Below are 24,177 nucleotides of genomic sequence, written 5' to 3'. Positions count from 1 at the left end.
ATTTTAGGTTCTTCCTTTAGGCTTAACCTTAACAGTTTTTGCAGAAGGCCAAAGCCTATGCCCGTAAATGAATTACTCTTGTACTTAGTATTATAAGCATTGCTCTAAGCACATTAAAGAATTTAATAATTTGTAAGTCATTCAATCAACTTGAATGACTTAATTCTATTAAAAGTTTACAACAATTTAGTAGTTTTATAAAAGTTTATTATGGTTACTATTGAGCCTTAAAATGTGAATTGAATACCACTTAGCATCAAAATAAAAAATTAAACCATAAATACAATTGCAAGTATAAACAGGCTAAAGATATATCTTCAAAACATTTCCTGCTAGCCTGAATAGATCTTGGCAAATTACAGAACGTAGTATTTAAACATTTTATTCCTATATAAAATTGTCTAGAATCCTGGTGCTGAACACAGTTAGAAAAGACTTAAGTGGTTAGACATTCGTCTACAAGTCAGTTTCTGTCAACATGAGAATAATTTTATAAGAATAGGAATTTATCATGATACAAAAATTTATCCTAACCCAAAATATCTTGAAGACCTGCTGTTGCCACATTAGTCTCAAAAGGAAATGTAATGATAAGCAGAGGGCTCAGTGCAACTCAGAAATTTTATGATTGTCACCTTAGCTGGTTTATACCATGTGGACATCTTAAGCAAGGTGAAGGAAAAGTTACACAACATGAACCAATTAATCTTCATAAAGTAAAGATGTTAGACACATGAATGCTTCCATTCTGAAGAGATGCCAAGATGGAGGCCAACCACAGGGATGAAATTTAAAACATCTAATTTTCTAAATAAGAATCAAATTTAAATTAAGGGTATGTAAATAGTATGTTCCCTGTGCTTGTAAGCATTTAAAGATTTCTAGATATAAATTTGGCAAAAAGCGTGTAGTATCATCACAAAATATTACAGGGGATCTTTTGGATAGTGGTCATCTATGATGCCCAATAACATGCTAAGGCTATCTGCCAATCATTATCAGTATGAAACAATCAAGTTGTGTTCTATTTAGTGGCACATTTATTTCTATGGGGTCCTTACCAGTGAGTTGTTTAAGACAACGTTTTTTTATCCTTCAATCCTTGTCTTCTTGATATCCTTCCCCTCATTATTAAGTATATAATTTCTGGTATATAAGAAGTAAGAGATGGTTGTGGGAGAATTAAGACATGCATATTTTTTCAATATTATTACCATTGTGATATGTAATTTCAGTAGAAGATGAAGAGTAGGAAAGATCAGTAATTGATAAGGAAGTAAGATATTATAAAGTGACTACTTTAGGAACAGCCTTAATTAATAAGCTAATAACCAACTCTGTTTCAGGTGTTACATGTCTTAGAGAATTTAGCACTGAATTTCAAAAAGGAAATTAAACAGAGGAGCCGAATGGTCACCAGTAATAGATAACAGCATACCTAATTGACAAGGTCCAAAGTTTTCAATTTTTTACTTTCAGTTTACTTACCATGAAAGTTAATCATTATTTAAGTATCCATTGGGTGATCAGAATAACATAATGTCCTCCATATACTAAATGACAAATACCTCAGGAAACCTACTAAGGACCAGCTTGCATGCTTTATGTTCTAGGTGCAATTTTTCCTGTAATAGCCAGGCAGTGGTAGTGCACGCCTTTAATCACAGCACTCGGGAGGCAGAGGCAGGCGGATCTCTGTGAGTTCGAGGCCAGCCTGGTCTAGAAGAGCTAGTTCCAGGAACCGAAAAGCTACAGAGAAACCCTGTCTTGAAAATCCAAAAAAAAAATCATGTAATAAATAGAATGTGTGCCTATTTTAATTTTTTGGCTTGAAGAAACCATTGATCAACCTATATTGAGTTATTCATACTATGATTAAAAAAAAATACTCAAAGAGCAAACACACAAAATTCAATCAATCAAACAACCAGCTCTAGGACAACCAGGACACGCTTCATGTTGCTGTGGCATAAATGCACATATAATTCCTTGGAATTTAGATTTTTTCCTCAGATGTCCTTCCAGACCTGAATCTCTGAAAGGGCAGAGGACCAGGAGGGCTTTGACTTCCACTCAGATGCCTTGGTATGGAGAGCAATGAATGGATGTGCTGGCTAGGAATTCAATAGCTTCAGAGTTCACTTGGTTCACATTTCTGACACCTGCCAAGATGTGTCCAGCAGAAAACTTTCTCTCTCCCCCCTCTTCACCCACTCTGCCTTTTTCTTTATTTTGTACATTTTATTTCTAAGGCCAAAGTAATGTATTACTGTACTATGGCTTGCAAAATAATTGACAGGGATTTTTTATCTCCCCTTTATACACTCTTCATACACTATTTCCTATGCAAATAAAGTTGCAGAGCTGAATATTTTGTTGTTTTTACTTTGTATCTTAGCAAACATCTGGTAATTATGCAAAATGCTTTGTCTTGTAAGACTGATCAGACCCCATGTTAATTCCACTCTCACATATGGGCCTGAACCCTTGCATTTGAGGCTAGAGTGTTATGATATCCTAATTTCTATTTAAAGAAAATTTTTCTTACCTTCTCTGAGGACTTGGAGCAGAGTGTCTCATTGTCATGAAAAACCCTAAGTTATTAAAATATTAAATGCCATATAACATATGCATATATCTACAGTCTTTGAAAGATATGAAGAATGTCTATCTAACTGAAATATATCTCTATATATCTAGAAAATCTAACATGACTACAAGCTTGACTATTATTTATGATTATCCACTAACAACCTATATTCCCTAATAAGACATTACATTTTTAAATGAACTACATAATCACAATACCTTAATCAAGAGCAGAAATACATATACATATAACAAAATTGACCTTAAATCTCTATCAATAAAGCAAAATCCATACCAATGCAAATTATTCATATCTATATCATATCCCCTTTAAATGTAAAAGAACATTTATAAACAATATTTGGGAATATGGGCACAGTTATTTCTCTCCAAACTACTTCCTGCTGAATGGGGGCGTAGTTAATTAGGTTTTTCATGGTATAACCTGTGTGCTAGTTTCATCTCAGTTGGCAGTTGAGCGAAGCAATTTTCTGAAGGTGTTCACAGCAACCCTTCAGGAGGGCATGGTCCATCATACCATATTGGGATAGAAGCAATCCACAGACTCTCACCCTCTGTGAAAACAAAATAAGAAATTCCTTTCCAAAGCATCATGCCCTTAGATCCAAATTTCAAAGTCAAGGCATTTTCAAAATATCTATGTCTCTGCCTCCCAGGCATTGGGATTAAAGGTGTATGCTACCATACCGTGAAGTCACAGAGTTCAACTCCTAGGTCAATCTACCTCTGCCTCCCAAGTGTTGGGATTAAAGGTGTGTCCTACCACATCCAACTACTCTCTTTCTTCCCTTTTTTTTTGTTTTATTACATTAAGAACTTTAACTTTTAGTCTGCATATATTTTCAACACACTGTAAACCATTTAAAAGTTTTCTTTGTCTTTGAATCTCTTTTTACTGTACCTCTCTCTCTTTTTCTGACCACATGAGCCTTTAAATTACGGAGCAATATGGGTAGGATTAAAGCCGTGGCTTTGCTGGCTGGATCAAGCCCATTCCTTAGCTTTCTGCCATTCCAACCTTGTGGCTGAGGTACCAGTTGTAGCCATGTTTACTGCCACAACTCTATGGCGTTTTAAGGTCCCTGCCAGCAAGTAAGCTGCAGCACTATGTCCACAGACAACACTCAAGTCCTCTCTCTGTAGTTGACCCTCCTGCTTCAAACAGTCAGAGTTTACCTGGCAGAACATCCCAGAAAGCCAGCATTTTAAAAACAACACAGGTTTTTTCCTGCTACTGCTGAAAACAAACAAGCATTCAGTCAGCTTTTCAATACCATTTAAGTGTTTTGTGGCAGGACCTCTTAATGAGCTGCAGGGTTTTGCAGCTAAAGCTGAGTCAGGAAGCCTCTCTTAGATGAGAGTGCTTGCTTGCCTCTAGCAAGCAGAGTAGACCCGAGAAATTGTTGCTACCAAGAAAACATGCTTTACTCTTTCCCAGGCTTTCTCAGGCTTTCAGTGGATTCAGCTGTCCACACATCTGGGCGTCATTCTGTTGTGGGGAGCTGCAGGTTGCATTCTGCCACCCAGCTCCTGCCTCTGGCTAGCTTTACCCGAAATAACAACACACAAACTGTATTCTATTAAACACTGCTTGGCCCATTAACTCTAGCCCTTACAGGCTAATTCTCATATCCTGATCAACCCACCTCTAATAATCTGTGTAGCATCAGTCTTACCGGGAAAGATTCGGCATGTCTGACCTGGCAGCTTGCTTCATGGCGTCTGCCCGGGAGAGGGGAGCATGGCCTCTGAGCTCACTTCCTCTTCCTCCCAGCATTCTGTTCTGTTTTCTCCACCCATGTTTTAACCTATCAGGGCCAAGCAGTTTCTTTATTACTTAACCAATGAAATCAACAGATTAATATATGACACTCCCACATCACTTGTTATTTTGTGATTTTTAATTCAAATGCCAAACTGCCATTATCTATACTCACTTCAAGATAGAGTCTGAGAGTTTGTCTAAATCATAGAGAGTTGACCTATGGGCATGTCTGGAGGGAAATTTACCTGTTTAGTTTATGTAATGTGAGAAGATCTGGCCACTATCTAGTCACCATTCTCTAATCTGGATGTCCTTAAATGTTTCAAAGTGAAGAAAACAAGTTGAGAATAATCAATCATATACTCCTTGAGCTCTGACTTTGAACTATGGATACAATGTGACCAATTGTCTTTCTCTAGTGACTGTTTCTGTGTTTCATCCACAATGATGAAACTATAATTGAAATTAATCTTGTATAGTTTTAGTGGCAGCCAAGGATAGTCTAATTTCCTCAGCATTCTGCTGAAGTAACTATACTGGATCTCAAGGTATGGGGTTTGTTTGTTTCTGTCTAATACATAACATATTGTCTTGTTTCATGGTACCTGTTGGGCAGTGTCTAGCAATGACTTCACAAAATGTCTTGTGAAGAATGAACCCTTTGACCCACTGTACCTGGAAAGACAACTGGATATGCAGCCTCTCTGGTCAAGACTAGACTTGAAGGTCAATGGAAAAGGGGTGGTAATCTAAGAGAGGGTATCATGAGAGCAGCCAATTATGATTGACTTATAATTGATTTTCACACATGGGCATCATGTGTCCTCATGTGACCAGCCTTTCCATCACAGAGGGTGCTACTCTTTATAAGTCATAAGGGTAATAGGCACCTGAAGCCATAAGGAAATCTGTCCTCAGCAAACAACCATCACACAAGCAAAGTTAGTCAGTCAACAAAACAAACCAATAACAACAATGTGGTGATATCTTGTCTGTACTCTAAAAAATAAAGCTTGTCTGAAGATCAGAGGGTGGAGCTAGCTATTAGTTAACCATAGAGGCCTGGATATCTGTACAACAGACAGGAAGTGATATGAGTAGGCAGAGATAGGAAGAGAGAGGACTGTAAGGTAGGAGGAAACATGAAGTCAGCCATTTTGGCCGAGGAGTTATCAAGGTAAGAGTTGGCTATTGCTTGCTCCTTTCCTCCTTTATCTCTCTGATCATTCAGTATTTATTCCCCCCATCAAAAAAAAAAACAAGTAAGCCTATTTAAAGATGATGCACAGAAATAAACAGAGAAGTCTCAAAAGGGAAATTGCAAATAGCTGAAAATCACTTAAAGAACTGTGTAAAGATTCCATAATATGACTGTCAGAATGGATAAGGTAAATAAAACAGGTGACAGCTCATGTTGGTGAGGAAGTGAATCAAAGAAAACACTCATTTATTACAAATGGGAGTGCAAAATTGTACAGCCACTGTTGAAATCAGAGTGTTGGGTTTTAAGGAAAATGTGAATCAATATATATCAAGACACAGCTCTATTACACTTAGACATATACCCAAAGAATTCCATCCTACCAAAGAGATTCTGGCTCAGATACATTCATTATTGCTCAATACACACCAGCTAGTGTTTGGAAACAACATAGATGCTCCTCAACCAGAAAATGAATGAAGAAAATAAGGTATATTTACACACTGAATTATTACTCAGAAGTTAAAAACAGGTAACAACATAAAATTTACTAGTAAATGGATACAACTAGAAAAACTCATACTGAGTGAAATAAGCCAGACTCAGAAAGACAATATGTTATGCATTTGCTTATATGTTGATATTAACTGTTTAATTAATGATAACCAAGCTACATCCTTGAATCCAGAGGTTAATTCAGATAAATGGACCAGGGTCACATATGCATCATCTGTAAAAGGGAGATAAAATAGATGGTTATGGGAAATGGGGGTACAAGAATAGGAAATCAAGTGTGGAGGAAGAGGTACAGGAGAATAAGAAAGAAAATTTGAGAAGAGACAGCTAAAATTTGGGTCATTTGAGAGGTAATAAAGCCAAATAGAGTAGAAGCTTTGTAAAATATGTACATATATGAAGGAGAGCTAAATGAAGTTGTCTAAAATGGAGGAGACAGAGTTCTAACAAGATAGTTCTTGTCAACTTAAAGATGCTCCAGCACCAGGAATAGGTTACAACAAATTGAGATGTTGGCCAAAGGGATCCCATGGGAATCCAAACAACACCAGATGTTACCAAGACTATAAGTTGTTCTTCACAAATTGACAACAAGGCTCTAATGCTAAAGACACAACTCAGTAAACATAGGGAAGTCGATTTGATACTTACATAAAGCTTCACACCTATGCTCTAGCATCTTAGGTACACAAATATACTCTACACACTACCAAGCATAAATACCAACCCAGCCACAAATCTTTGATTGACATTAATGTCATGTATAAAAGATATGCTAGGGCTTTGATGACATATGAGAGTAATAAACCAATGTGTGGCTTGATTTAAGCTTGTTACACAAGGCAAAACCCATACCCAACATTGCTCAGGTGACCATGAACCAGAGACCAGATATCCCAGGGACCTAGGTTATAAGAAATACTAGGAATCTTTAAAAGTAAAAGTAGCAATAAAATGACTCCTAATGATATTCTCCTATATTCAGATGAGTACCTGCACTCCAAGTCCTAAACAGATGACTCACTCCATCAAAGCACTTCCCTAAGGGCTCACTGAACACAGAGAAAGAGGAAACAAAAAGAATGTAAGAGCCAGAGAGGATGGCATGCAGGAAGTTAGCAGACACTTTGAATCAGTGATTTTCAACCTTTATAAAGTTGCAACATGTTCTTCATGGTGTGATGACCACAAATCATAAAATTATTTCTGTTGCTACTTCATAACTAAAATTTGATACTGTTATGAATTTCAATGTAAATATCTGATATGCCAGATTTCTGACATGCAACCCAACTGAAAGGGTCATTTGATCACAAAGGGGTCCTCACCCACATATTGAGAACCATGTTTCTTCTGCAACATGATCAAAGCTCATATGAACTCAGAGACCAGAGAGCAGCATACACAAGATGTGTAGGTGTCCTATGCATATGTGTTATGGCTTCAAACTTAGGGTTCTCAGTGTGATTCCTAAGTGTGTATATATGTGGGTCTCTGATTTTTGTACCTTCTCTTTGGCTGTTTTCCTCTTGTTTTTATGTCTTATCCAAATTTGATGTGATAGTTTTATTTTCCCTTACCATATTTTGTTTTCTCATATTTTATTATTATCTCTTAAAATCCTGTTTGTTTACTAAGAAAAGACAGAAAGGGAATGAATTCAGATTGGACAGAAGGTATGGAGGAACTTGGAGGAGTACAGCAAAGGAAAAAAAAACATAATCAGTATATTTTATACGTGGGAAAATATATTTTTAATAAAAAGAAAACTAAAAGAGCAAATGTTAGTGTCACAATGTTGTTCACTCACCTCCCCTTAGCATCTTGAAGCAACAACAGAGATCCTGAGTACTATTGTTTGTACTCTAGGTAAGATACTTACTACTAATGGAGTATTGTGATGAAAAAGTAGAGTAAAGGTGTGGTGATTTCTATAATGCATGTGGAGGTAAGTGGACCACATTGTGGCATTAGTACTTGCAACTTTAAATGATTTCCTGGGATGGATCCAAAGTCATCAGACTTACATGGCAGGTCTTTCAATCACTGATCCATCCCTCCAAGACACATGTAATTACTTTTAAAGCTAGTCATGTGGGCACATTGGACCACTTATCTTCAAGAAGCATTACTAGGAAGCTATTGCTGATGGTTCAACATTTCTGAAGATGAAGGATTGAAGGCTTGTTTAATCTCTTCATGACAAACATGGTACCCTAAGGGTAACCCTAAGGGTCCAATATGGGAACATGTACCTTAATGGTTCATAATAGTGGTGTAATTGGACTTAAGGTCTTCTAAAATATGAGGAAATATTGCCTGGTTCTGGAAATCTAACCAACTGTCCAGGGCTAGTGCCTTTATTAATTTTGAAATCTACAGCAACTTTACTAAATAAGCATAATTTCTAATTACAATCTAAATACTTATCCTTGTACTTGCAGATAAATATAGTTCTTACACCTCATCAAACATCTTATAGCCTCAGACAAAAACCATTAAAATACAGAAATCAACAAAAATACAGATAACAGGTAATTGTTTGGTGTTCAGTCTTAGCTGATCTGTCAATAATAGCACTTCTACATATAAAGCTCAGGAAACATCATGAAAGACAAGGAAGAAAGACTATAATATAAGAACCAAAGGAACAGAGGGTTTATTATGAGATTGCAACTCTTTGAAATGGAGTCAGTCTTAAAATATTTACATATAAATAATATACAGCCTAAACAGGTTGTATTTATATATTTATTAAGATAAATATATCTGTATATGTGTCTTTGTGTGTGTGTGTTTGTAGATATGGAAAGTTAGTTAAAGATAAAATGAATTTGAGAGAACAGAAGAGGCATATAGGAAACATTAAGAAGGGTAAGAGAAGGAGGAATGGTATAACTATAATTAATATAAAAATATATTAATAAAATTTTAACTTAAGAAATACAGAATACTGCATAAGAAAATGTCTAACAATATGATGAATTATGGCAGATGATATACACTCTAAATGCCTACTGCACTCCATTTCTTTGCAATGTCTTGCAGCTTCTTGGCTTCTGACAGATTTTTCTAGATATACGTAATAAGCGTATTAAAGTTTCTTATCTAGGTTCATTGTCATTTATTTAATACATCCTACAGAAATAAAGAAAAAGGGCTATAGCTTCAGGAATAAGCTTTGTAAAATAAAAAAAATATCAGAAAAAATTAAAACAACTTGTCAAATTGAACATATTCAACATTAAACATACTCAGAAATTTTAACCATTCAACAATGAAATGAAATAGCACAATATAATAAATGTATATCTAGAGTTTGAGGTAAGGAATTGTAAGGGTGTAGGGCTCAGAGGTAAAGAGTCTGTTCTGCTCTTGCAAAGGACACAAATTAGTTCCCTATGCCAACACCAGGAGGCTCACAATTGCCTGTGACACCAGCTCCAGGGTATCTTATCAGTGCCCTCTTCTGGCCGAACAAAGCACCACAATCCACATGCACATATTAACATATAAAATAAAATAAAACAGTTTTTAAAGAATATGTATGCTACATTTTAAAATAAATTTCACTTAAAGAAAAACTATACTTGCTTTATTTCTTTGATTTTGAAAAGAAGTGGAATTTTATTATTCTAAAAACTAGACAATCAAGCAAATTATTGAATGATTATAACCCAACACAGCATTATTACCAGCAGAATCATCTTGATAGAGACATTAGGACTGCTGACATTTTTCACAGGACACCAGAGGAAGCATTGGGTCTCAGATTTAAAAAGTAACAACATGTAAACTTTTAGTATAATAATCAAATTGATTATTTGAATAAAAGGTGTTGGGCCCAGGATGCAGCTCAGTTGTCGTCATGGTACATGTTGTGACTGAGGATCTGTAATCTGAACAATTTCCAAGAAGCTGTGGTCCATCATAACTATGGTAAAAGAGGGAGTGTTTGTGAACCCACCTATGGGGAAACACATCTTTAATACAAGCACTTGTGCGACACTCTCAGGTAATCTTTGAATTCAAAATCAACCTACTCACAAAATGCATTCCCGGCTAGCCAAGGCTACAGAGAAACCATGTCTGGAAAAAATTAATGAACACAGGGTGAAAGCGGATGTGCTCTGTTAGTCAGCTTTCCGTGTCGTGGTTAGATAGATACTTCAAGCCACTCACGACATCCTGTAAGCTTTATTCTGGCTCTGCCCCTGGTCAACTGAATCAACACCATGCTGTCCGTGCTCCTAAACCTTGTGTCTATTGGTGAGTCCTGCTGGGAATGAAGGGTGTGGAAAAACAGGGTGGAAATCTCCTGGGAGGCTGGACCCATCCACGACAGAAACTCTGGCTTTCCTAGTAGATAATGGTGCATAAGTTCATTTTTCAAAGTGACCTCTGGGCTAGACAATGATAGTACACACCTTTAATCCCAGCACTGGGGAGGCAGAGGCAGGCAGATCTCTGTGAGTTTGAGGCCAGGCTAGTGTACAAGAGCTAGCTCCAAGATAGCTAGGGAATGTTACACAGAGAAACCGTGTCTCAAAAGCAACAACAACGACAAAAAAAGTGAACTCTGGTTCTGCTGTACAAAGGCCCAGCAGGGATGGGGAGTTAAGATCACCAGGTTATTGGAAGGAGATAGATCATCCATCATGAGTTTTTCTTTCTAGGCTTCTTCCTACTCCTGACTCCGTTGGCAAAACTAGGTGAGTCCATCCTTAAAACCATCGAATAGATAAATTTCACTCTAGCAGTAGAGCCTTCATTATGAGGTTTTGGAGAGTGGTTTCCGTTAGGGACTCTTTGGTAAGTTTTCTGAACTTTGAAGTTTGGACGCTAGAAACCTGCCTCCCAGTTCTCTCTGAGATACTCTCAGACACTGCCCTCGATTGAGTTAGACATCAACTTTAATCAGATAAACTTTTTTTTTGGTTTTTCAACACAGGTTTTTTTCATGTGGCCCTGACTCTTCTAGAGCACACTTTGTAGAGCAGGCTGCCCATGAACTCAGATATTTGCCTGTTTTTGCCACCCAAATGCTAAGATTGGAAGAGTGTGCCATAATACTTGGAGAATAAACATTTTTAATTAAAAATAAGCTTCTCCTTTGCTATATCTGAACTGATCACTCCCAAATACTTTGAGATTTTGTTATAATTTATGACTTTCAAATACATTTTTCACTTGACAAATGACTGAAGTTATTAATTTTGTCTTCAAACATGATGCTACAGAAAGAATTTGTGTACCACCTGCAAAATATTGCAGCCTATTATTTTGGCTTGCTTTTAGTGAGTTACTTCTACATTCTCTACATGAAGATGTTCTCACACTTCTCATTAGCAGACTTCCCTTTCAGCTTGAAGGACTCCACAATATCTCAAGGGCTTATGGTTGTTGACTCTGTTTGCTACTATTTTTTAAAAAGAATTCATAATCTGTATTTCTAAATAACAGTGTTGCTGACATGTAGAGCAGACTCTTTCTTTGTTACACTCATTTCATTGATATCACCATGCTGGTCTCTTGTGGCTCGTAGGTCTTTGCTCAGAACTCAGCCATTGCCTATATTTGAAGTCCCTCATGTGTTCTTTGCTTCTCTTATCATTCTGACTTCAAGATCTCTTATCATTCTGACTTCAAGATCTCTTACAATAGCAATATGTTCTGAGATCATGATTATTTGAGATAAATTTCTTTTGTGTTCCATGACCTTCTTGGACTTGATCACGGTCATTTTACTCCAGGTTTAAGAGTTTTCTATACTCTCTTCTCTACAGTTATTCTGCTTATTTTTATTAACTGTTATTCTTGTATTTTTCATATTGTTTTGCTAATTCTTTGATAATTTTATGCAATTTATTTTAATTACATTAACTGTCCTGCCTAAACTCATCCTAGTTCCACACCTCTATACACACAAGGAAATCACTGTGTTACTTTATCCTTTTGTAATTTTTGTGACTAATTATTTGGTATTGGGATGGTATCAAAAAAAATCCTGTCATTCTTCTTCATTGTACATTCATTCTACCCATCAGATTATATAATGCCTGATCTAAGAACACTCATTCTCCTATTTTATCACATGTAATTTTAAAACATTTGATTAATTTTTTAATGCACCCACAGACATATACACTCGTGTTTTGTGTATGCTTATACATTTGAATCTCTCTCTCTCTCTTTCTGTGTGTGTGTGTGTATTGGGTGTTGGGTGTACTTTTGCTATAGCACAAGTGTGTGTCAGAGGACAACCTTCTGAAATCAGTTTTTTCTTTTCACCACATGGGCCCAGCAATGGAACCCAGAAAGTCAGACATAACAGCAACAGACTTTACCTCCTTAGACAACAAGCAGGTCCACAAACGTGTCAAATTCAGTAGTTGCATGCTTTAATTAAGATGAATGATACCAATTTTTTTCTGTTGTTTAATGATTTATTTCCAAACTTTATAGAGTTTGATTTTATATAGTTAGACACTCTCTCATTCTTTTATAAAAGACTACTCCTTTTAAATTTAATTTCTTGAGACTTTCATATATGAGTACTATATTTGCATCATTTCTATCTATGTCTATATCTGAGGAACTTGATATCCTATGCCATGGATAATTCCCCAATCAAATTTCTTGATGCTCTATGCTCAATTCTAAGAAAAGCAAACAACATGAATATCTTTCAGCTGATGAAGAGATAACAAAAATGTCTCATATGTACACTCTATAATACTTTTCAGTGGTAAGTAAGAATGAAACCATGATATGTTCAAAAAAATACATGGACTTAGAAAATATGAGTGATGTTACACAGACCATAAAAAATGTGACATCTCTCTAATGTCTTGTTCTAGTTACCAATCTTTACTCATGGTGTCTTATAATTCTGTCACTGTTTTAGAAATACTGCAGTGAATTATCTGTTGTGGGCTTCATAGATCTTCCTTTCCTCTGTATTTACTTCCAGGGCCTCTGCATTGTTCTCTGGCATGTTTGACTTCTCTGATTTTCATGTGCAAGTTCATACAAAGACACCTTCATATTGAAGAGAACCATCACCTCTGTCACATGTAGATGTTCTGTAGATGTTAATAGACCTTTACTATTAATTCTAACCTGAGAATGGATTTGGGTAAATTGGTTGCAACCCTGGACAGGATGACATTGGTGTCAATTTTCCATGTTTCACTACCTTGCCTCCTCTGTTTTGAGATCAGATGCTTTTGGGAGCTGACCTTCCTGGTACAATAAGTTACTGGCCACATTCCATGATGAGGGACAATTTTTCACTGGGGTACTTAAAAGCATCTATTTGAGCAGTGTTACAAGATGCCCACACTGTTAGGAGTATACATTGTCTTCATTGCAGTGTTTTGCAACTGTCTTTTTTTCTCAAATACATCTACCAAGTGGATAGGGAAGAATGACCAAGATTCATTTGTTGACAATCAGGAGTCCAAATACTTTTTATCACCAAGTATCCAAAGAAGCAGAACAATGCTATTCCCTCAATATTTCACATGTAAAAGGAAAGAACCTTGAAATGGTTGAGAAACTATATGTCTGCCTCTAACTTGTCACTCAGTGTAGAAACATGATCTGGTGTGACATCTGTGAATGAAGCTCTGTAGAAGAGTACATAAGGGGCAGAGTAGTACAAAGGACTCATGCCTACTCTTTTGTTGTCAGTTTTCTCAGTTCTGTGGTCCTAAGGGCAGACTCCCCTCGCTCCTGAGGTCTAGAAAATTCACAGTGTATTTATAACCCAGTATTGTTAGATTTCGAGTCACTGAAGGTGAGTCAACAGCATTCCTTTTTCTTTAACTTAGTGGCCATAATTCCTATCTGTGATCTCATAAATGAGTTTTCCCTCTAGTCATCTGATATAATTTCTTTTTAGATTTCATTTTTTCATGATCAAATCTACTTCATTATTTAATACTTACTCATAATTCTCAACTAACAAATACTAGCATAGAAAGACACTCCATATCTTTATAGTGATTTGGAGACATACATTCCATGAAAATGAACCTATTTCGTTTGAGACTTCCCTTGGGAAGACACAACACATGCAGTTATGGTCACCCCATAAAGGAAACCCAGGACAGACCAAACAATGATTGCATCAATGTCCAAACCTTTGAACCTGTGTGTCTGCTGAGATTACTAATAGCAGTATGGATAAGGGTTTATTTGTAGAAAAAAAGGGATGACTCAAAAGCATTACTGAAAGTGCACCTCAATATGGGTGATTATCATGAAAGCCAAAACCATGGAGCTCCCTGCACAACTTGCTAGCAACTCCTTTTAGAATTCAGCAGGAAAACTAACTTACAGTTTCTATGGAGTGGGAAGGGCCACTGGTGAACCTTGCAAGTTTCAGCTCTTCAATACATTGATGTTTGTTTACCTCTTGAGTCCCTTGAGCCTTTGAAGCTCTAATATCGAAACCAATGTTTCAGTTCAGAGAAAAGTATCAAACAATTAACCCCAAAGAAGTAACACCTTCACCTCTCAGGAATGAAGATGGATCACTAAATATTTTACTCTGGGTATCTTTCTACAGGAATTAGTAACAAATCTTCACTGTCTGCTTGGCCAAGCCATGTTGTTTCTCAGGGACAGTATGTGACCCTTACTTGTGACACTCACAGTGAGTCTAAATCATTCAAGCTGTACAAAGAACATGGAACTCCTATTCCTCAGTTCCATAACAAAATATTCAAGAAGCCACTTTTCTTGGGACCTGTGACTCCAGCATATGCAGGAACCTACAGATGCTATAATTATATACATCAATACCATGATGAACTTTCATCATACAGTGACCCTCTGAAGATCATAATTTCAGGTCAGAGATCATATTTGTTTTCCACATCATTTGTTGTGTATTTTCATTCCACCAACCATTCCCACCTTAGAATTTATAAAACAGGTTTTAGTCAGAGTCTCATAATTCTAAAGGAATGTTCAACAAAGGAACTGGAGGCTATGATGAGCATAACAATATGCCCACGGCCATGTATATTCTTTTCCCTGAAGCTTAATGAGTCTTGAATAAAACAAGGAAACCTTGGGCCTGAAGATGGAGCTCATTATCAACAAGATGGCATCAGGATGGGAAAATATCCCCAATTATCCTGACTCTGCAGAACCACAAGTGTTGATAAAACAGAAGAAGTAAAATGCAGTTGCTTCACTTGTTTGCAGTACAAAGCATTATCAGGGGGACACCCTACTTCTAACTCTGATAGTTGAGGAAGTTTCCAAGTGCCAAGAAATTCATTGGGCCTCTAAAAAAAATGGAAGGCAAAAGGAAATGGATTCCTTTCTAGTGATTTGAGCAGTAACATATCCCTGCAGAAAATTGATTTATGCTACCTGAGTTTGTTTCTGATTTCTGGCCACAAGAACACTTGTGTTCTCTTTAAGAATCACATTTGTAATAATTGTATTGTAGTGACTGGTAAGAATACAGAGACCCATATTAAGGACAACTTAAAAGTTGGGGAAAGGATGTACAGAAAATAGTAAAGTAAGGAATAGTAATAGTAAAGTAAGAAAATAGTAAAGTAATGCATCAACATGTTAGAAGGAAACAATTCAAATGATTCTAGATCAGGAATGCCTTAGAGAAGTTTGAACCATAGAGGTCAGAAGTATCTGCCTGATACCTACCTTCACTACTGATTCTCTTATCTTGTCAAGGATTATACTTGGTCAAAGGTAGCTCAAAATGACTCATGAAGGAGCATGTCAAAATCCTTGCCATGTTTTCTGCATTCCCTGAACTTAAGAAGGGACAGCACTGGCTATGGTAGACATGTTCAAATGACACATTCTCACAATAAGTCAACTGGAAAATATTGTGCTGCTACCAGGGCCAAATAAGTGGGAAATAATCCGAGAAAGATAGGGGAATCTGTGAACAAAGCAGACATATAAACAGAAAAGGAAAGGACACTAAAACACTAACAGGAAGAACATATTAAGGGGGAAAATAGCATAGGAATTCTGGGATACATAGATTGATAGCAGGTTCATACTCACAATCTTTTTATTCCTAGGAATCTACAGGAAGCCTTTTCTTTTGGCCCTACCAACTCCCCTGGTAAAATTAGGAAAGAAGGTGACACTGAAGTGCCATTCAGAGATCATGTTTGACACTTTCACTTTGACTTCACATAGAATGGGAGTAATCAAGGACTCTTTCCAGCTGTCAGCAGAATCTCATCTTGGGGGATCCCATGCCAACTTCCCAATAGGTCCTGTGACACCTGACCATGCTGGGACTTACGCATGCTATGGTTCTTACAAGCAAACACCATATGAGTGGTCTGAATCCAGTGACTCTGTTGACATAAAGATCACAGGTAAGAAGGTGCTACTTGGTCCTAATCCTCTCTGTGATGCAGAACAGTTATTCTATAGACTAGAAGTTCCGGGAGGTTGTGGGAAATAGGAGGGTTGGAAACTTAGAGAAAGGCAGCCTGTAGAAGTATATTACTGACATAGACAATGAAAACGGAAACACAAGAAAAGATCATTAGTTATAATGTAAAGCACAGATGTAGGAATGTCAAAGAATCCATAACTAGATGTAAAGAGAAGGGAGTAACTTGATGAGCTTGATGTGACAATATCATGCTTCTACTAATATTTAATGTCCTCAACAATTCAGAATTGTGTTTACTTTCTACCTCCACAAGACATCTTCTGGAGACATAGACATATTGTGTGTCTTAGCCAAGTTTATGTGTTGAGTGTGGTTGGTTCTTCATGAGATCTGAGGTCTTGGTACAGATGACACCCAAAAAATTTCTATCTAGTTTGACAGTTCTTCCATTCTTGTGGTTGACTGGTTATTCATCCAAGGATAGCATAACCCTGGGAATTGAACAGACCACCAGTCGCTCTCTGTTCTCTACATTTCCAAACTGTTGTCAGCCCATGTTCCAAACAAAGTCATCTAGGATGGGTAAAAGAAATCCTATAGTGGTTCTGCCTTGGATACACAGACACAAATAATACAGAGAAATGGAAATAAATACAAATAATACATCAGGCAGGGAGACTGAGAGTAAGGCTCAGAGATAGAAAGGGTTGAGGAAATAGTAAGCATTGCATGTGTGCAAAGAGAAAACCTGCAAAAAATCTTATGGTTGAATGAAATATTTGAATGATAAAGTAATAATGGCAAATATTGGATATTTCAAAGCAGAGATAGGGAGGCAGATGATAGGTTACACTTGAGCAGTAAATATATTACAAGGGAGGGAAGATCATCATGGCCCCTGTATAAGGGAAACAAACACATTTATGGAATATTCTGTCCTTTGAAAAGAAAGATTCATTAACACGGATACAGAAAAAGAGACAAGATAGAAAATGAATTACATAGAATGAAGTCAGATTCTATATTTTTAATATACATAGAATGAGGGAGTTATAGGTCATAAAATTGGTAACAAACCATGAAAAAGGGAAGGAGATTAACAAAGAGGGATGGGAAAATAGGAGGAATGCATATACCATGGAAGGGTCAATGCCAGGAAGAACCAGCAAAAGTGGCATACAGGAATAGGGTAGGAAGAAAATGAACAGAATGCACTGTATGATGATGCCTTAATGAAGTCCATTGCTTTATGCCCCAATTAAAACAAAATAATAAGTACCTCTAATTAAACCCTTTGATTGGAAAAAAAACATTTGGAAAACCTGAAGGTATAAGAAAGAAAAAGTGGGAAAGAGAAGTGAATCAGAAGAAGCTGAAGAACAATATAAAATACTAGTGTTAATATGATAAATAATACACTATCATATATATATATATATATATATACACACACAAAAGACAAAGAGGGCATGAAATAAGAAACTGTGTTTTACTTTAAGAAAGCAAAAAGGTTTGTAAAAATGAACATTGTATGCAAAAGTATTTCATAATCAAGCCAATTAATAAATACTATTAAAATATATTAATAAAAAACATCTAAAATACACAGGTCATGATCCAATGAATCCAACTAGACAAAGAAACTCTCAAAAAGCAAAATGGTGGAAAGAATGCTTGTGTAACACAGTGAAGTCAGAGACACAGTAAGATAAGATTGAAGAAGGCAGAGGAAGAGGAATAAAGAGGCAGGGAGAAATGTAGAAAGAGAGAGAGAGAGAGAGAGAGAGAGAGAGAGAGAGAGAGAGAGAGAGAGAGAGAGAGAGAGAGAGAGATCACAGAAATGGAAGCAGGAAAATAGAACACTAAGGAGAACACTGATAAGGAACTGCCCCTCTAACTGTCTCTGCCCCTTTCCTTTCAGGTTTATACAAGAAACCTACTCTGTCAGCCATGATGGGCCCTGTGGTGGTGCCAGGAGAGAACATGACCTTGTCCTGCACCTCTGACCACCATTTTGACATGTTCCATCTGTCCAGGAAAGGGGTGCCTCAGGTACTTGGACTGCCTGCAGTTCAGAGTCACAATGGAACATTCCAGGCCAACTTCCTTCTTGATCCTGTGATAGAGGAAGAGAACTATAGATGCTATGGCTCTTTCAGGAACTCCTGCAATATGTGGTCATCCCCAAGTGACCCATTTTACCTTCCTGTAATAGGTAAGAAAACCTCATCAGTATCTCATGTTTTGAGACTAATAAAATCCTAAAGCTATGTGTGAAAAGCATCCTACTGATGATGAAGAGAAAAATCCCATAGGAAGTTTAAAAGAAGCATTGCCATGAGTCCTGTTGATTGATATATATATATATATATATATATATATATATATATGTGTGTGTGTGTGTGTGTGTGTGTGTGTGTGTGTGTGTGTGTGTGTGTGTACCTGCACAATTCTTCATGCAAGGTGAAGGACTGTCTGCTCAGGATTTTATACTCTGAAGCCATAGAAATATATAGCTAAAGAATAATCATAAAACATTTTGTAGTGCAGATAGTTACAGAGCCTGGGGTGTTTTGAAAGGTTCCTCCTTACTGCCATTGATATCATATATATATCTATAATGCATATTATATTTACTATGAGAATTTTATATGCTAAAACACAGAACATATAGTAATATGACATATGCCATCTAGTTTCTTATTCTTCATAATTTTATATGTATTATTTCTTTGATAATTTTATTTTTTTTTTTTAAAGATTTATTTATTTATTATGTATACAAAATTCTGCCTCTATGTATGCCCGCACATCAGAGGAGGGCGCGCCAGATCTCAGTACAGATGGTTGTGAGCCACCATGTGGTTGCTGGGAATTGAACTCAGGACCTCTGGAAGAGCAGCCAGTACTCTTAAACTCTGAGCCATCTCTCCAGCCCCTATTTGATAATTTTAAACAATGTGCTTTGATCACATTTACCCACTTTCTCAACTCCTCCTGGACCTACCTACCAAACTCTGTTATATTTTTTACCCATGAAGTTCAGTTTGTGTTGCCCATATATTCGTGGACATGCGACCTACCAGTGGCGCATGGCTACCTTACTTTAGCAACACTCTTGAAACTAATTTTCCCAGCAGTTATTGTTTGCCTATATCTCCTTGACTAAAAGTGGGACTTGATGTCCACATCCGCACTGCATGATGGGATTTGGTCTGGCTTGAGCATCTACTGATCTTGTGCGTGCTGTCACAACTGCTTTTGAGTACAAACATGCAACTTTCCTATGAGGCATGATTCATAACAACTCAAAGACAGAAATTGGGGTTCAACCTGAGGGTCTGAAAAGCAAAGCAGCCAGCCACTGACTCTTACCTCAACCTAGCCCCAAAAGGTGATCCTGCCTCCATGAATCTCAGAATGAGACTATGTCTGAGAGTTGTCTTCTCCCGTTTTATAATCCTCTCCAGGCCTGGGAATAAAGGCATGCACCACTAGGATTAAAAGTGTGCACCACCATGTTTCTATGACAAACTAATGTGATTACTGAAATTAAAGGTGTGTGTTACCACTGCCTGGTCTGTAAGGCTGACCAGTGGGGCTGTTTTACTCTCTGATCTTCAAGCAAACTTTACTTATTAATTACAAATGAAATGTTGTTGTAGGAAAACCACTTCTTTGTTTCCAAGCCATCCAAAATAATCACACAGAAACTGTATTAATTAAATCACTGCTTGGCCCATTAGCTCTAGATTCTTATTGACTAACTCTTATATCTTAATTGAACCCAGTTCTAGTAATCTGTGTATCGCCACCAGGCTGTTGCTTACTGGGTAAAGTTTCCAGCACCTGTGTCTGGCAAGGTTACATGGTTTCCTCTCTGACTCTGCCTTATTTCTCCTCACCTTCATTTAGTCCTTCTCCCCGCCAACTCTGGTCTACCCTATCACAGGCCCAAAACAGCTTCTTTATTAACCAATGCTATTCACAGCATACAAAGGGAATCCCTCTTCAAAATACCACTACAGTCTTCCTGTGTTCACAACACAGTCTTCTTGGTAATATAATCAAGCTCATTTAGCTAATTTTGACCCAACTGTTTTCCACAATGAACATTGAAGATTTGTAGAAGTGGAAGTGGTGTAAATGTCCCAGTTAGAGCCAAGCATTCCACAGTGTTTTATTTTCTGCAGTTTAACAAGTTGTGGGTATCTGTACTGATCACCTATTGCAAATAGAAACTTCCCTGAATGACACATTAATATAGTAGTCTAAAGAAAAGCCATTAGGAGTCACTTTAACACTGTGTGCATTTAGCTGAATAAGAGCAGTTCTTCAAGAATCTTGTTCTAAAAATTAATAGTCTATTACTTATCCTTCTATCATTAAATATTAGGCAATTTAGTACACTAGTCCTAAGACTGACAACTTATTGGATTCATCTCTTTCAGCAGATAATCACGGACTCCTGCATATTCTGATTAGAGTGTCATTTTTGATGATGGCTGTCTTCCTCATGTTCATCATTCATTCTCGGTGCTCTGCCAAAAGGAATAAGGATCGGGAAGGAGTCAGTGAGTGTCATCTGAGTAGCATGAGAAACTGAGCCTGGAGAAATGCAGGTGTGTGGTCTTCATTTACTTAGCTCAGGACAGGGTCACTGAAGTAGGGCTTTACCAACAGAAAAGATAAGCCTTGTTCTTTCCCTCAGCCCCCAGACTAGGGACTAGACCTCTACTGTATATTCACATTCAAAGCAGGCTAATATCCAGGAGAAGTTTTATGAAAGAAAGAGAAGGAACACTGAAGAGAGAACTAGTAGTGTAGCGAAATGATGAGATGGAGCTTAGAACACAGAGATGCAGAACAGCTGACTCTGCTCTGGGTAAGAAGAGCCAACTTGGGTTTTACCATACCTCTCATTAATACATTGGTATTTGAAATGAACTTGCAGTAATGCTTTCTTAGATGTTACTAATTACTTCCGTCCCTAAAAATGCAGCCATCTATGACCAAGAAGGACATGAAACAGGTAGGCCCTCATGTACCCACCCTCTTCCATATACAATGAGGCCTGGATTCCCTCCTACTCTGTAATAACATGTGCATACAACATCACTTAACATTTACCTCTTTCTAGGAACATGAAAGAAAAGAAATGCTGGAGGTGACATACACAGAATTTGAACAGTGGACATTCAAGCAATTGACCATGCCCAATACCAAGCAGACCCAGGAATTTTGCAAAGAGATCAGTGTGTACATGGTAGTTATGAAACAATAATCTAAGAACAAAGATTATCTGTAGCCCATGAGTTCTCAAAGAAAGTTCTGAAGAATTCTTCTGTGGAGACCACAGCACTTTTGGCAGCACAAACAAACAGATGCAATGAAACAATTATTGAAATCATAACAGAGGTCTCTAACTTCAGGATCATCAATCATTAATTATTCCAGTATGCCTCTGAATGTGGCTTTCTTTCATTTAAAAATATTATGGCTCTCACTTTTCCTTTAGATAGAAATCAAAACGTTTTCCTCAATCTATTGGTATTTATTTCTTTTCACTTCTACCAACCTGTAAAACCTAAATAGCTGTACATTCTAGACCTACTGGAAACTGTAATCATTTGAGTATCTCACACTTTCATATCAGCAACAGACTCACTCTTTTATTAGTATATATTACTAATATGTAATAATGCTATACAACACATTGAGTCTCAAGACATTTTCTTACATGAATCTTTATTTTGATCATAATCAAACCCAATTATCCTGTATTGGCTTTTCAATACTCCTTCTAATGTCGTTCCAGAGTTCCACACTTAACATAGGGCTTTAGCATATGCTGTGCTGTGTATCCAAAATGCTCTTTGTCAAAATCTTCTTTCATCAGAGGCATCTGATGAATCCTTGTCTTTCCTGAATCTTTCAATATAGACTTATCTATTGAAAAATATTTTCTAAAATGTGACTCAGGTAAGACACCATCTGCTTCTCCCATATTTCTATTACTGTGCTCCTGAAAAATTAACTCATGTCAATCAAAGCCTATTGGAAGAAGAATTATTAAGATTCAGGTAGTAAACAAAACCTCACAAGTATCAGGAAGATCCTGAAAGCGTAAAAGACTCACACACAGATTCACCAGTGCCTTCCCCAAAAATGTATGTGTAATTATGATAGCAAAGCAGAGAAGACCCTCCAATTGACTACCCATTTTGGCACAACGTTATGGAGGTACAGCCACCTTTAATAATCTCCTCATTCATTAGGATGGTTAGTGTTATATTGATGGCTACATTTATGTTTAAAAGTTTTAAATTTCTGAGCTTAAGAGAACTATAAATCAAAATTGTACTTGAAATGTTAAAGCTTGCTAGTTGTTCATTTTTGTAATTGACTGGTCATGTATAATTTTAGGAAAGCTTCTCTTTCTGTTTCTATAAAAAAGCTTCTTTTGTACCAGATGGCCTTCTGCTTTCATGTTGACAGAATATAACTTCAGTTGCTTGCCTTTAAAATCACCTGACTGGGGTGTCTGGGGGCTGCATTTTGGAATCCCTTGTCCCAGATGTATATCTATTATCAAGATATGAATGAAAGTCTCTGCTTTATTAAAATGTGTTAGTGGCCAGACTGTTGAATCTCTGAACAAACACTCACTCCCATATCATCATGATCCTGTAAATAATCCTAGTAAATGTATTAGTTCACCAAAATAGTCCTAGGGGGTCATATTTGTAGAACTGGGAAGCAGGGCTTGGCTGTTGAACACATGATGTAGCGCTGCCTTTTAATTTTGTCCCAAGTGGCTTTCTATTGGGAGTTTGGCTCTTCTGGTCTGGATGGAGGCCTGTGTATTGGTTGGCTGGGTCCAGGATGCTCCAGCTCTCACACACTCCAGGGCTGGAGTCTGGGTGTGGCTAGATGCTACACATAGCCTCTCCTATCCTGATAGACGTACTGTTCCTGAGAACGGACTGGGGACCTAGCTATGCTGTGATCACTCCTAAATCCCCCCTGCCCCTTTTCCTGGGTGAGACCACTGTTTGCCAAGCCATTTGCAAAATGAACACTGTGGCTACTAACATTCGTTAAAACTACCAAAATCAAACCTCTGTGTATATGTGCCTTTGTGAGCATGGGTACTCTTGCCTATGCACATGTGTATGGAGGCCTAAGGTGGACATCAGGTATCCTCCTGGCCTGGAGTTTTTATGGGTGCTAAGGGATCTGAACTCTGACTCTCGTACAGCAAGCACTTTACCCACCGAGTCATCTGAACCTTGCCTCTCTATGAATGTGTCCACTGCCGATACCTGGAATTGTCGCCCCCATTCGGTTAGCCACATCAGCTAGGCTGTCTGTAATTGAAAGGCTAAAGCATCAGTCCAGGAAGTGATCCTCTGGGGCTCTGTGATTCGCCAGTTTAATCCAATGGTACATTGGTATCTGTTGACCTGCTCAGCCTGCCCATACCTGGGGAGGAGTGACTATGGAGCCCAAGGATGCTATTGGCAGCCTGACCTCTCATCTCAGGTAGACCCATGTGTAACTCTGACTGTGGCTTCCTTGTTGCTCTTAACATCAGGTAAGAACATCCAATAGTCAGGACACTGAGGCAGCCATGTCTGCTTAAAATCTTCGTTCTTTTCAATGGTGTGTTTTCCTTGA

At 37.4% G+C, this 24,177-nt stretch overlaps 2 protein-coding genes across 2 annotated transcripts in view; both read left to right on the top strand.

The window, feature by feature from the left end:
* Positions 1 to 10,309: 10,309 nt before the first annotated feature.
* Positions 10,310 to 21,103, top strand: LOC126494979 (killer cell immunoglobulin-like receptor 3DL1). The gene is made up of 5 exons (XM_050132565.1): positions 10,310 to 10,361; positions 10,769 to 10,804; positions 16,169 to 16,474; positions 18,419 to 18,712; positions 20,949 to 21,103. The coding sequence occupies exons 1-5, from the start codon at positions 10,328 to 10,330 to the stop codon at positions 21,101 to 21,103; spliced, it is 825 nt and encodes a 274-aa protein (XP_049988522.1). The 5' UTR covers positions 10,310 to 10,327.
* Positions 21,104 to 21,328: 225 nt separating this feature from the next.
* The window catches only part of LOC126494978 (killer cell immunoglobulin-like receptor 3DL1), a 29,281-nt gene continuing 26,432 nt past the window's right edge, over positions 21,329 to 24,177 (top strand). The window contains exons 1-2 of the mRNA XM_050132564.1: positions 21,329 to 21,382; positions 21,466 to 21,529. Coding sequence (XP_049988521.1) covers positions 21,329 to 21,382; positions 21,466 to 21,529 — 118 coding nt within the window. The remainder of the gene's footprint in view (positions 21,383 to 21,465; positions 21,530 to 24,177) is intronic.

The sequence above is a fragment of the Alexandromys fortis genome, unplaced genomic scaffold (genome assembly GCF_014885135.2).
Source record: "Alexandromys fortis isolate MF-2015 unplaced genomic scaffold, M_Fortis_MF-2015_v1.1 scaffold_413, whole genome shotgun sequence".
Classification (NCBI taxonomy): domain Eukaryota; kingdom Metazoa; phylum Chordata; class Mammalia; order Rodentia; family Cricetidae; genus Alexandromys; species Alexandromys fortis.
The sequence above is the reverse complement of the archived record's forward strand: the minus strand, read 5'-3'. Positions and strand labels throughout refer to the sequence as shown.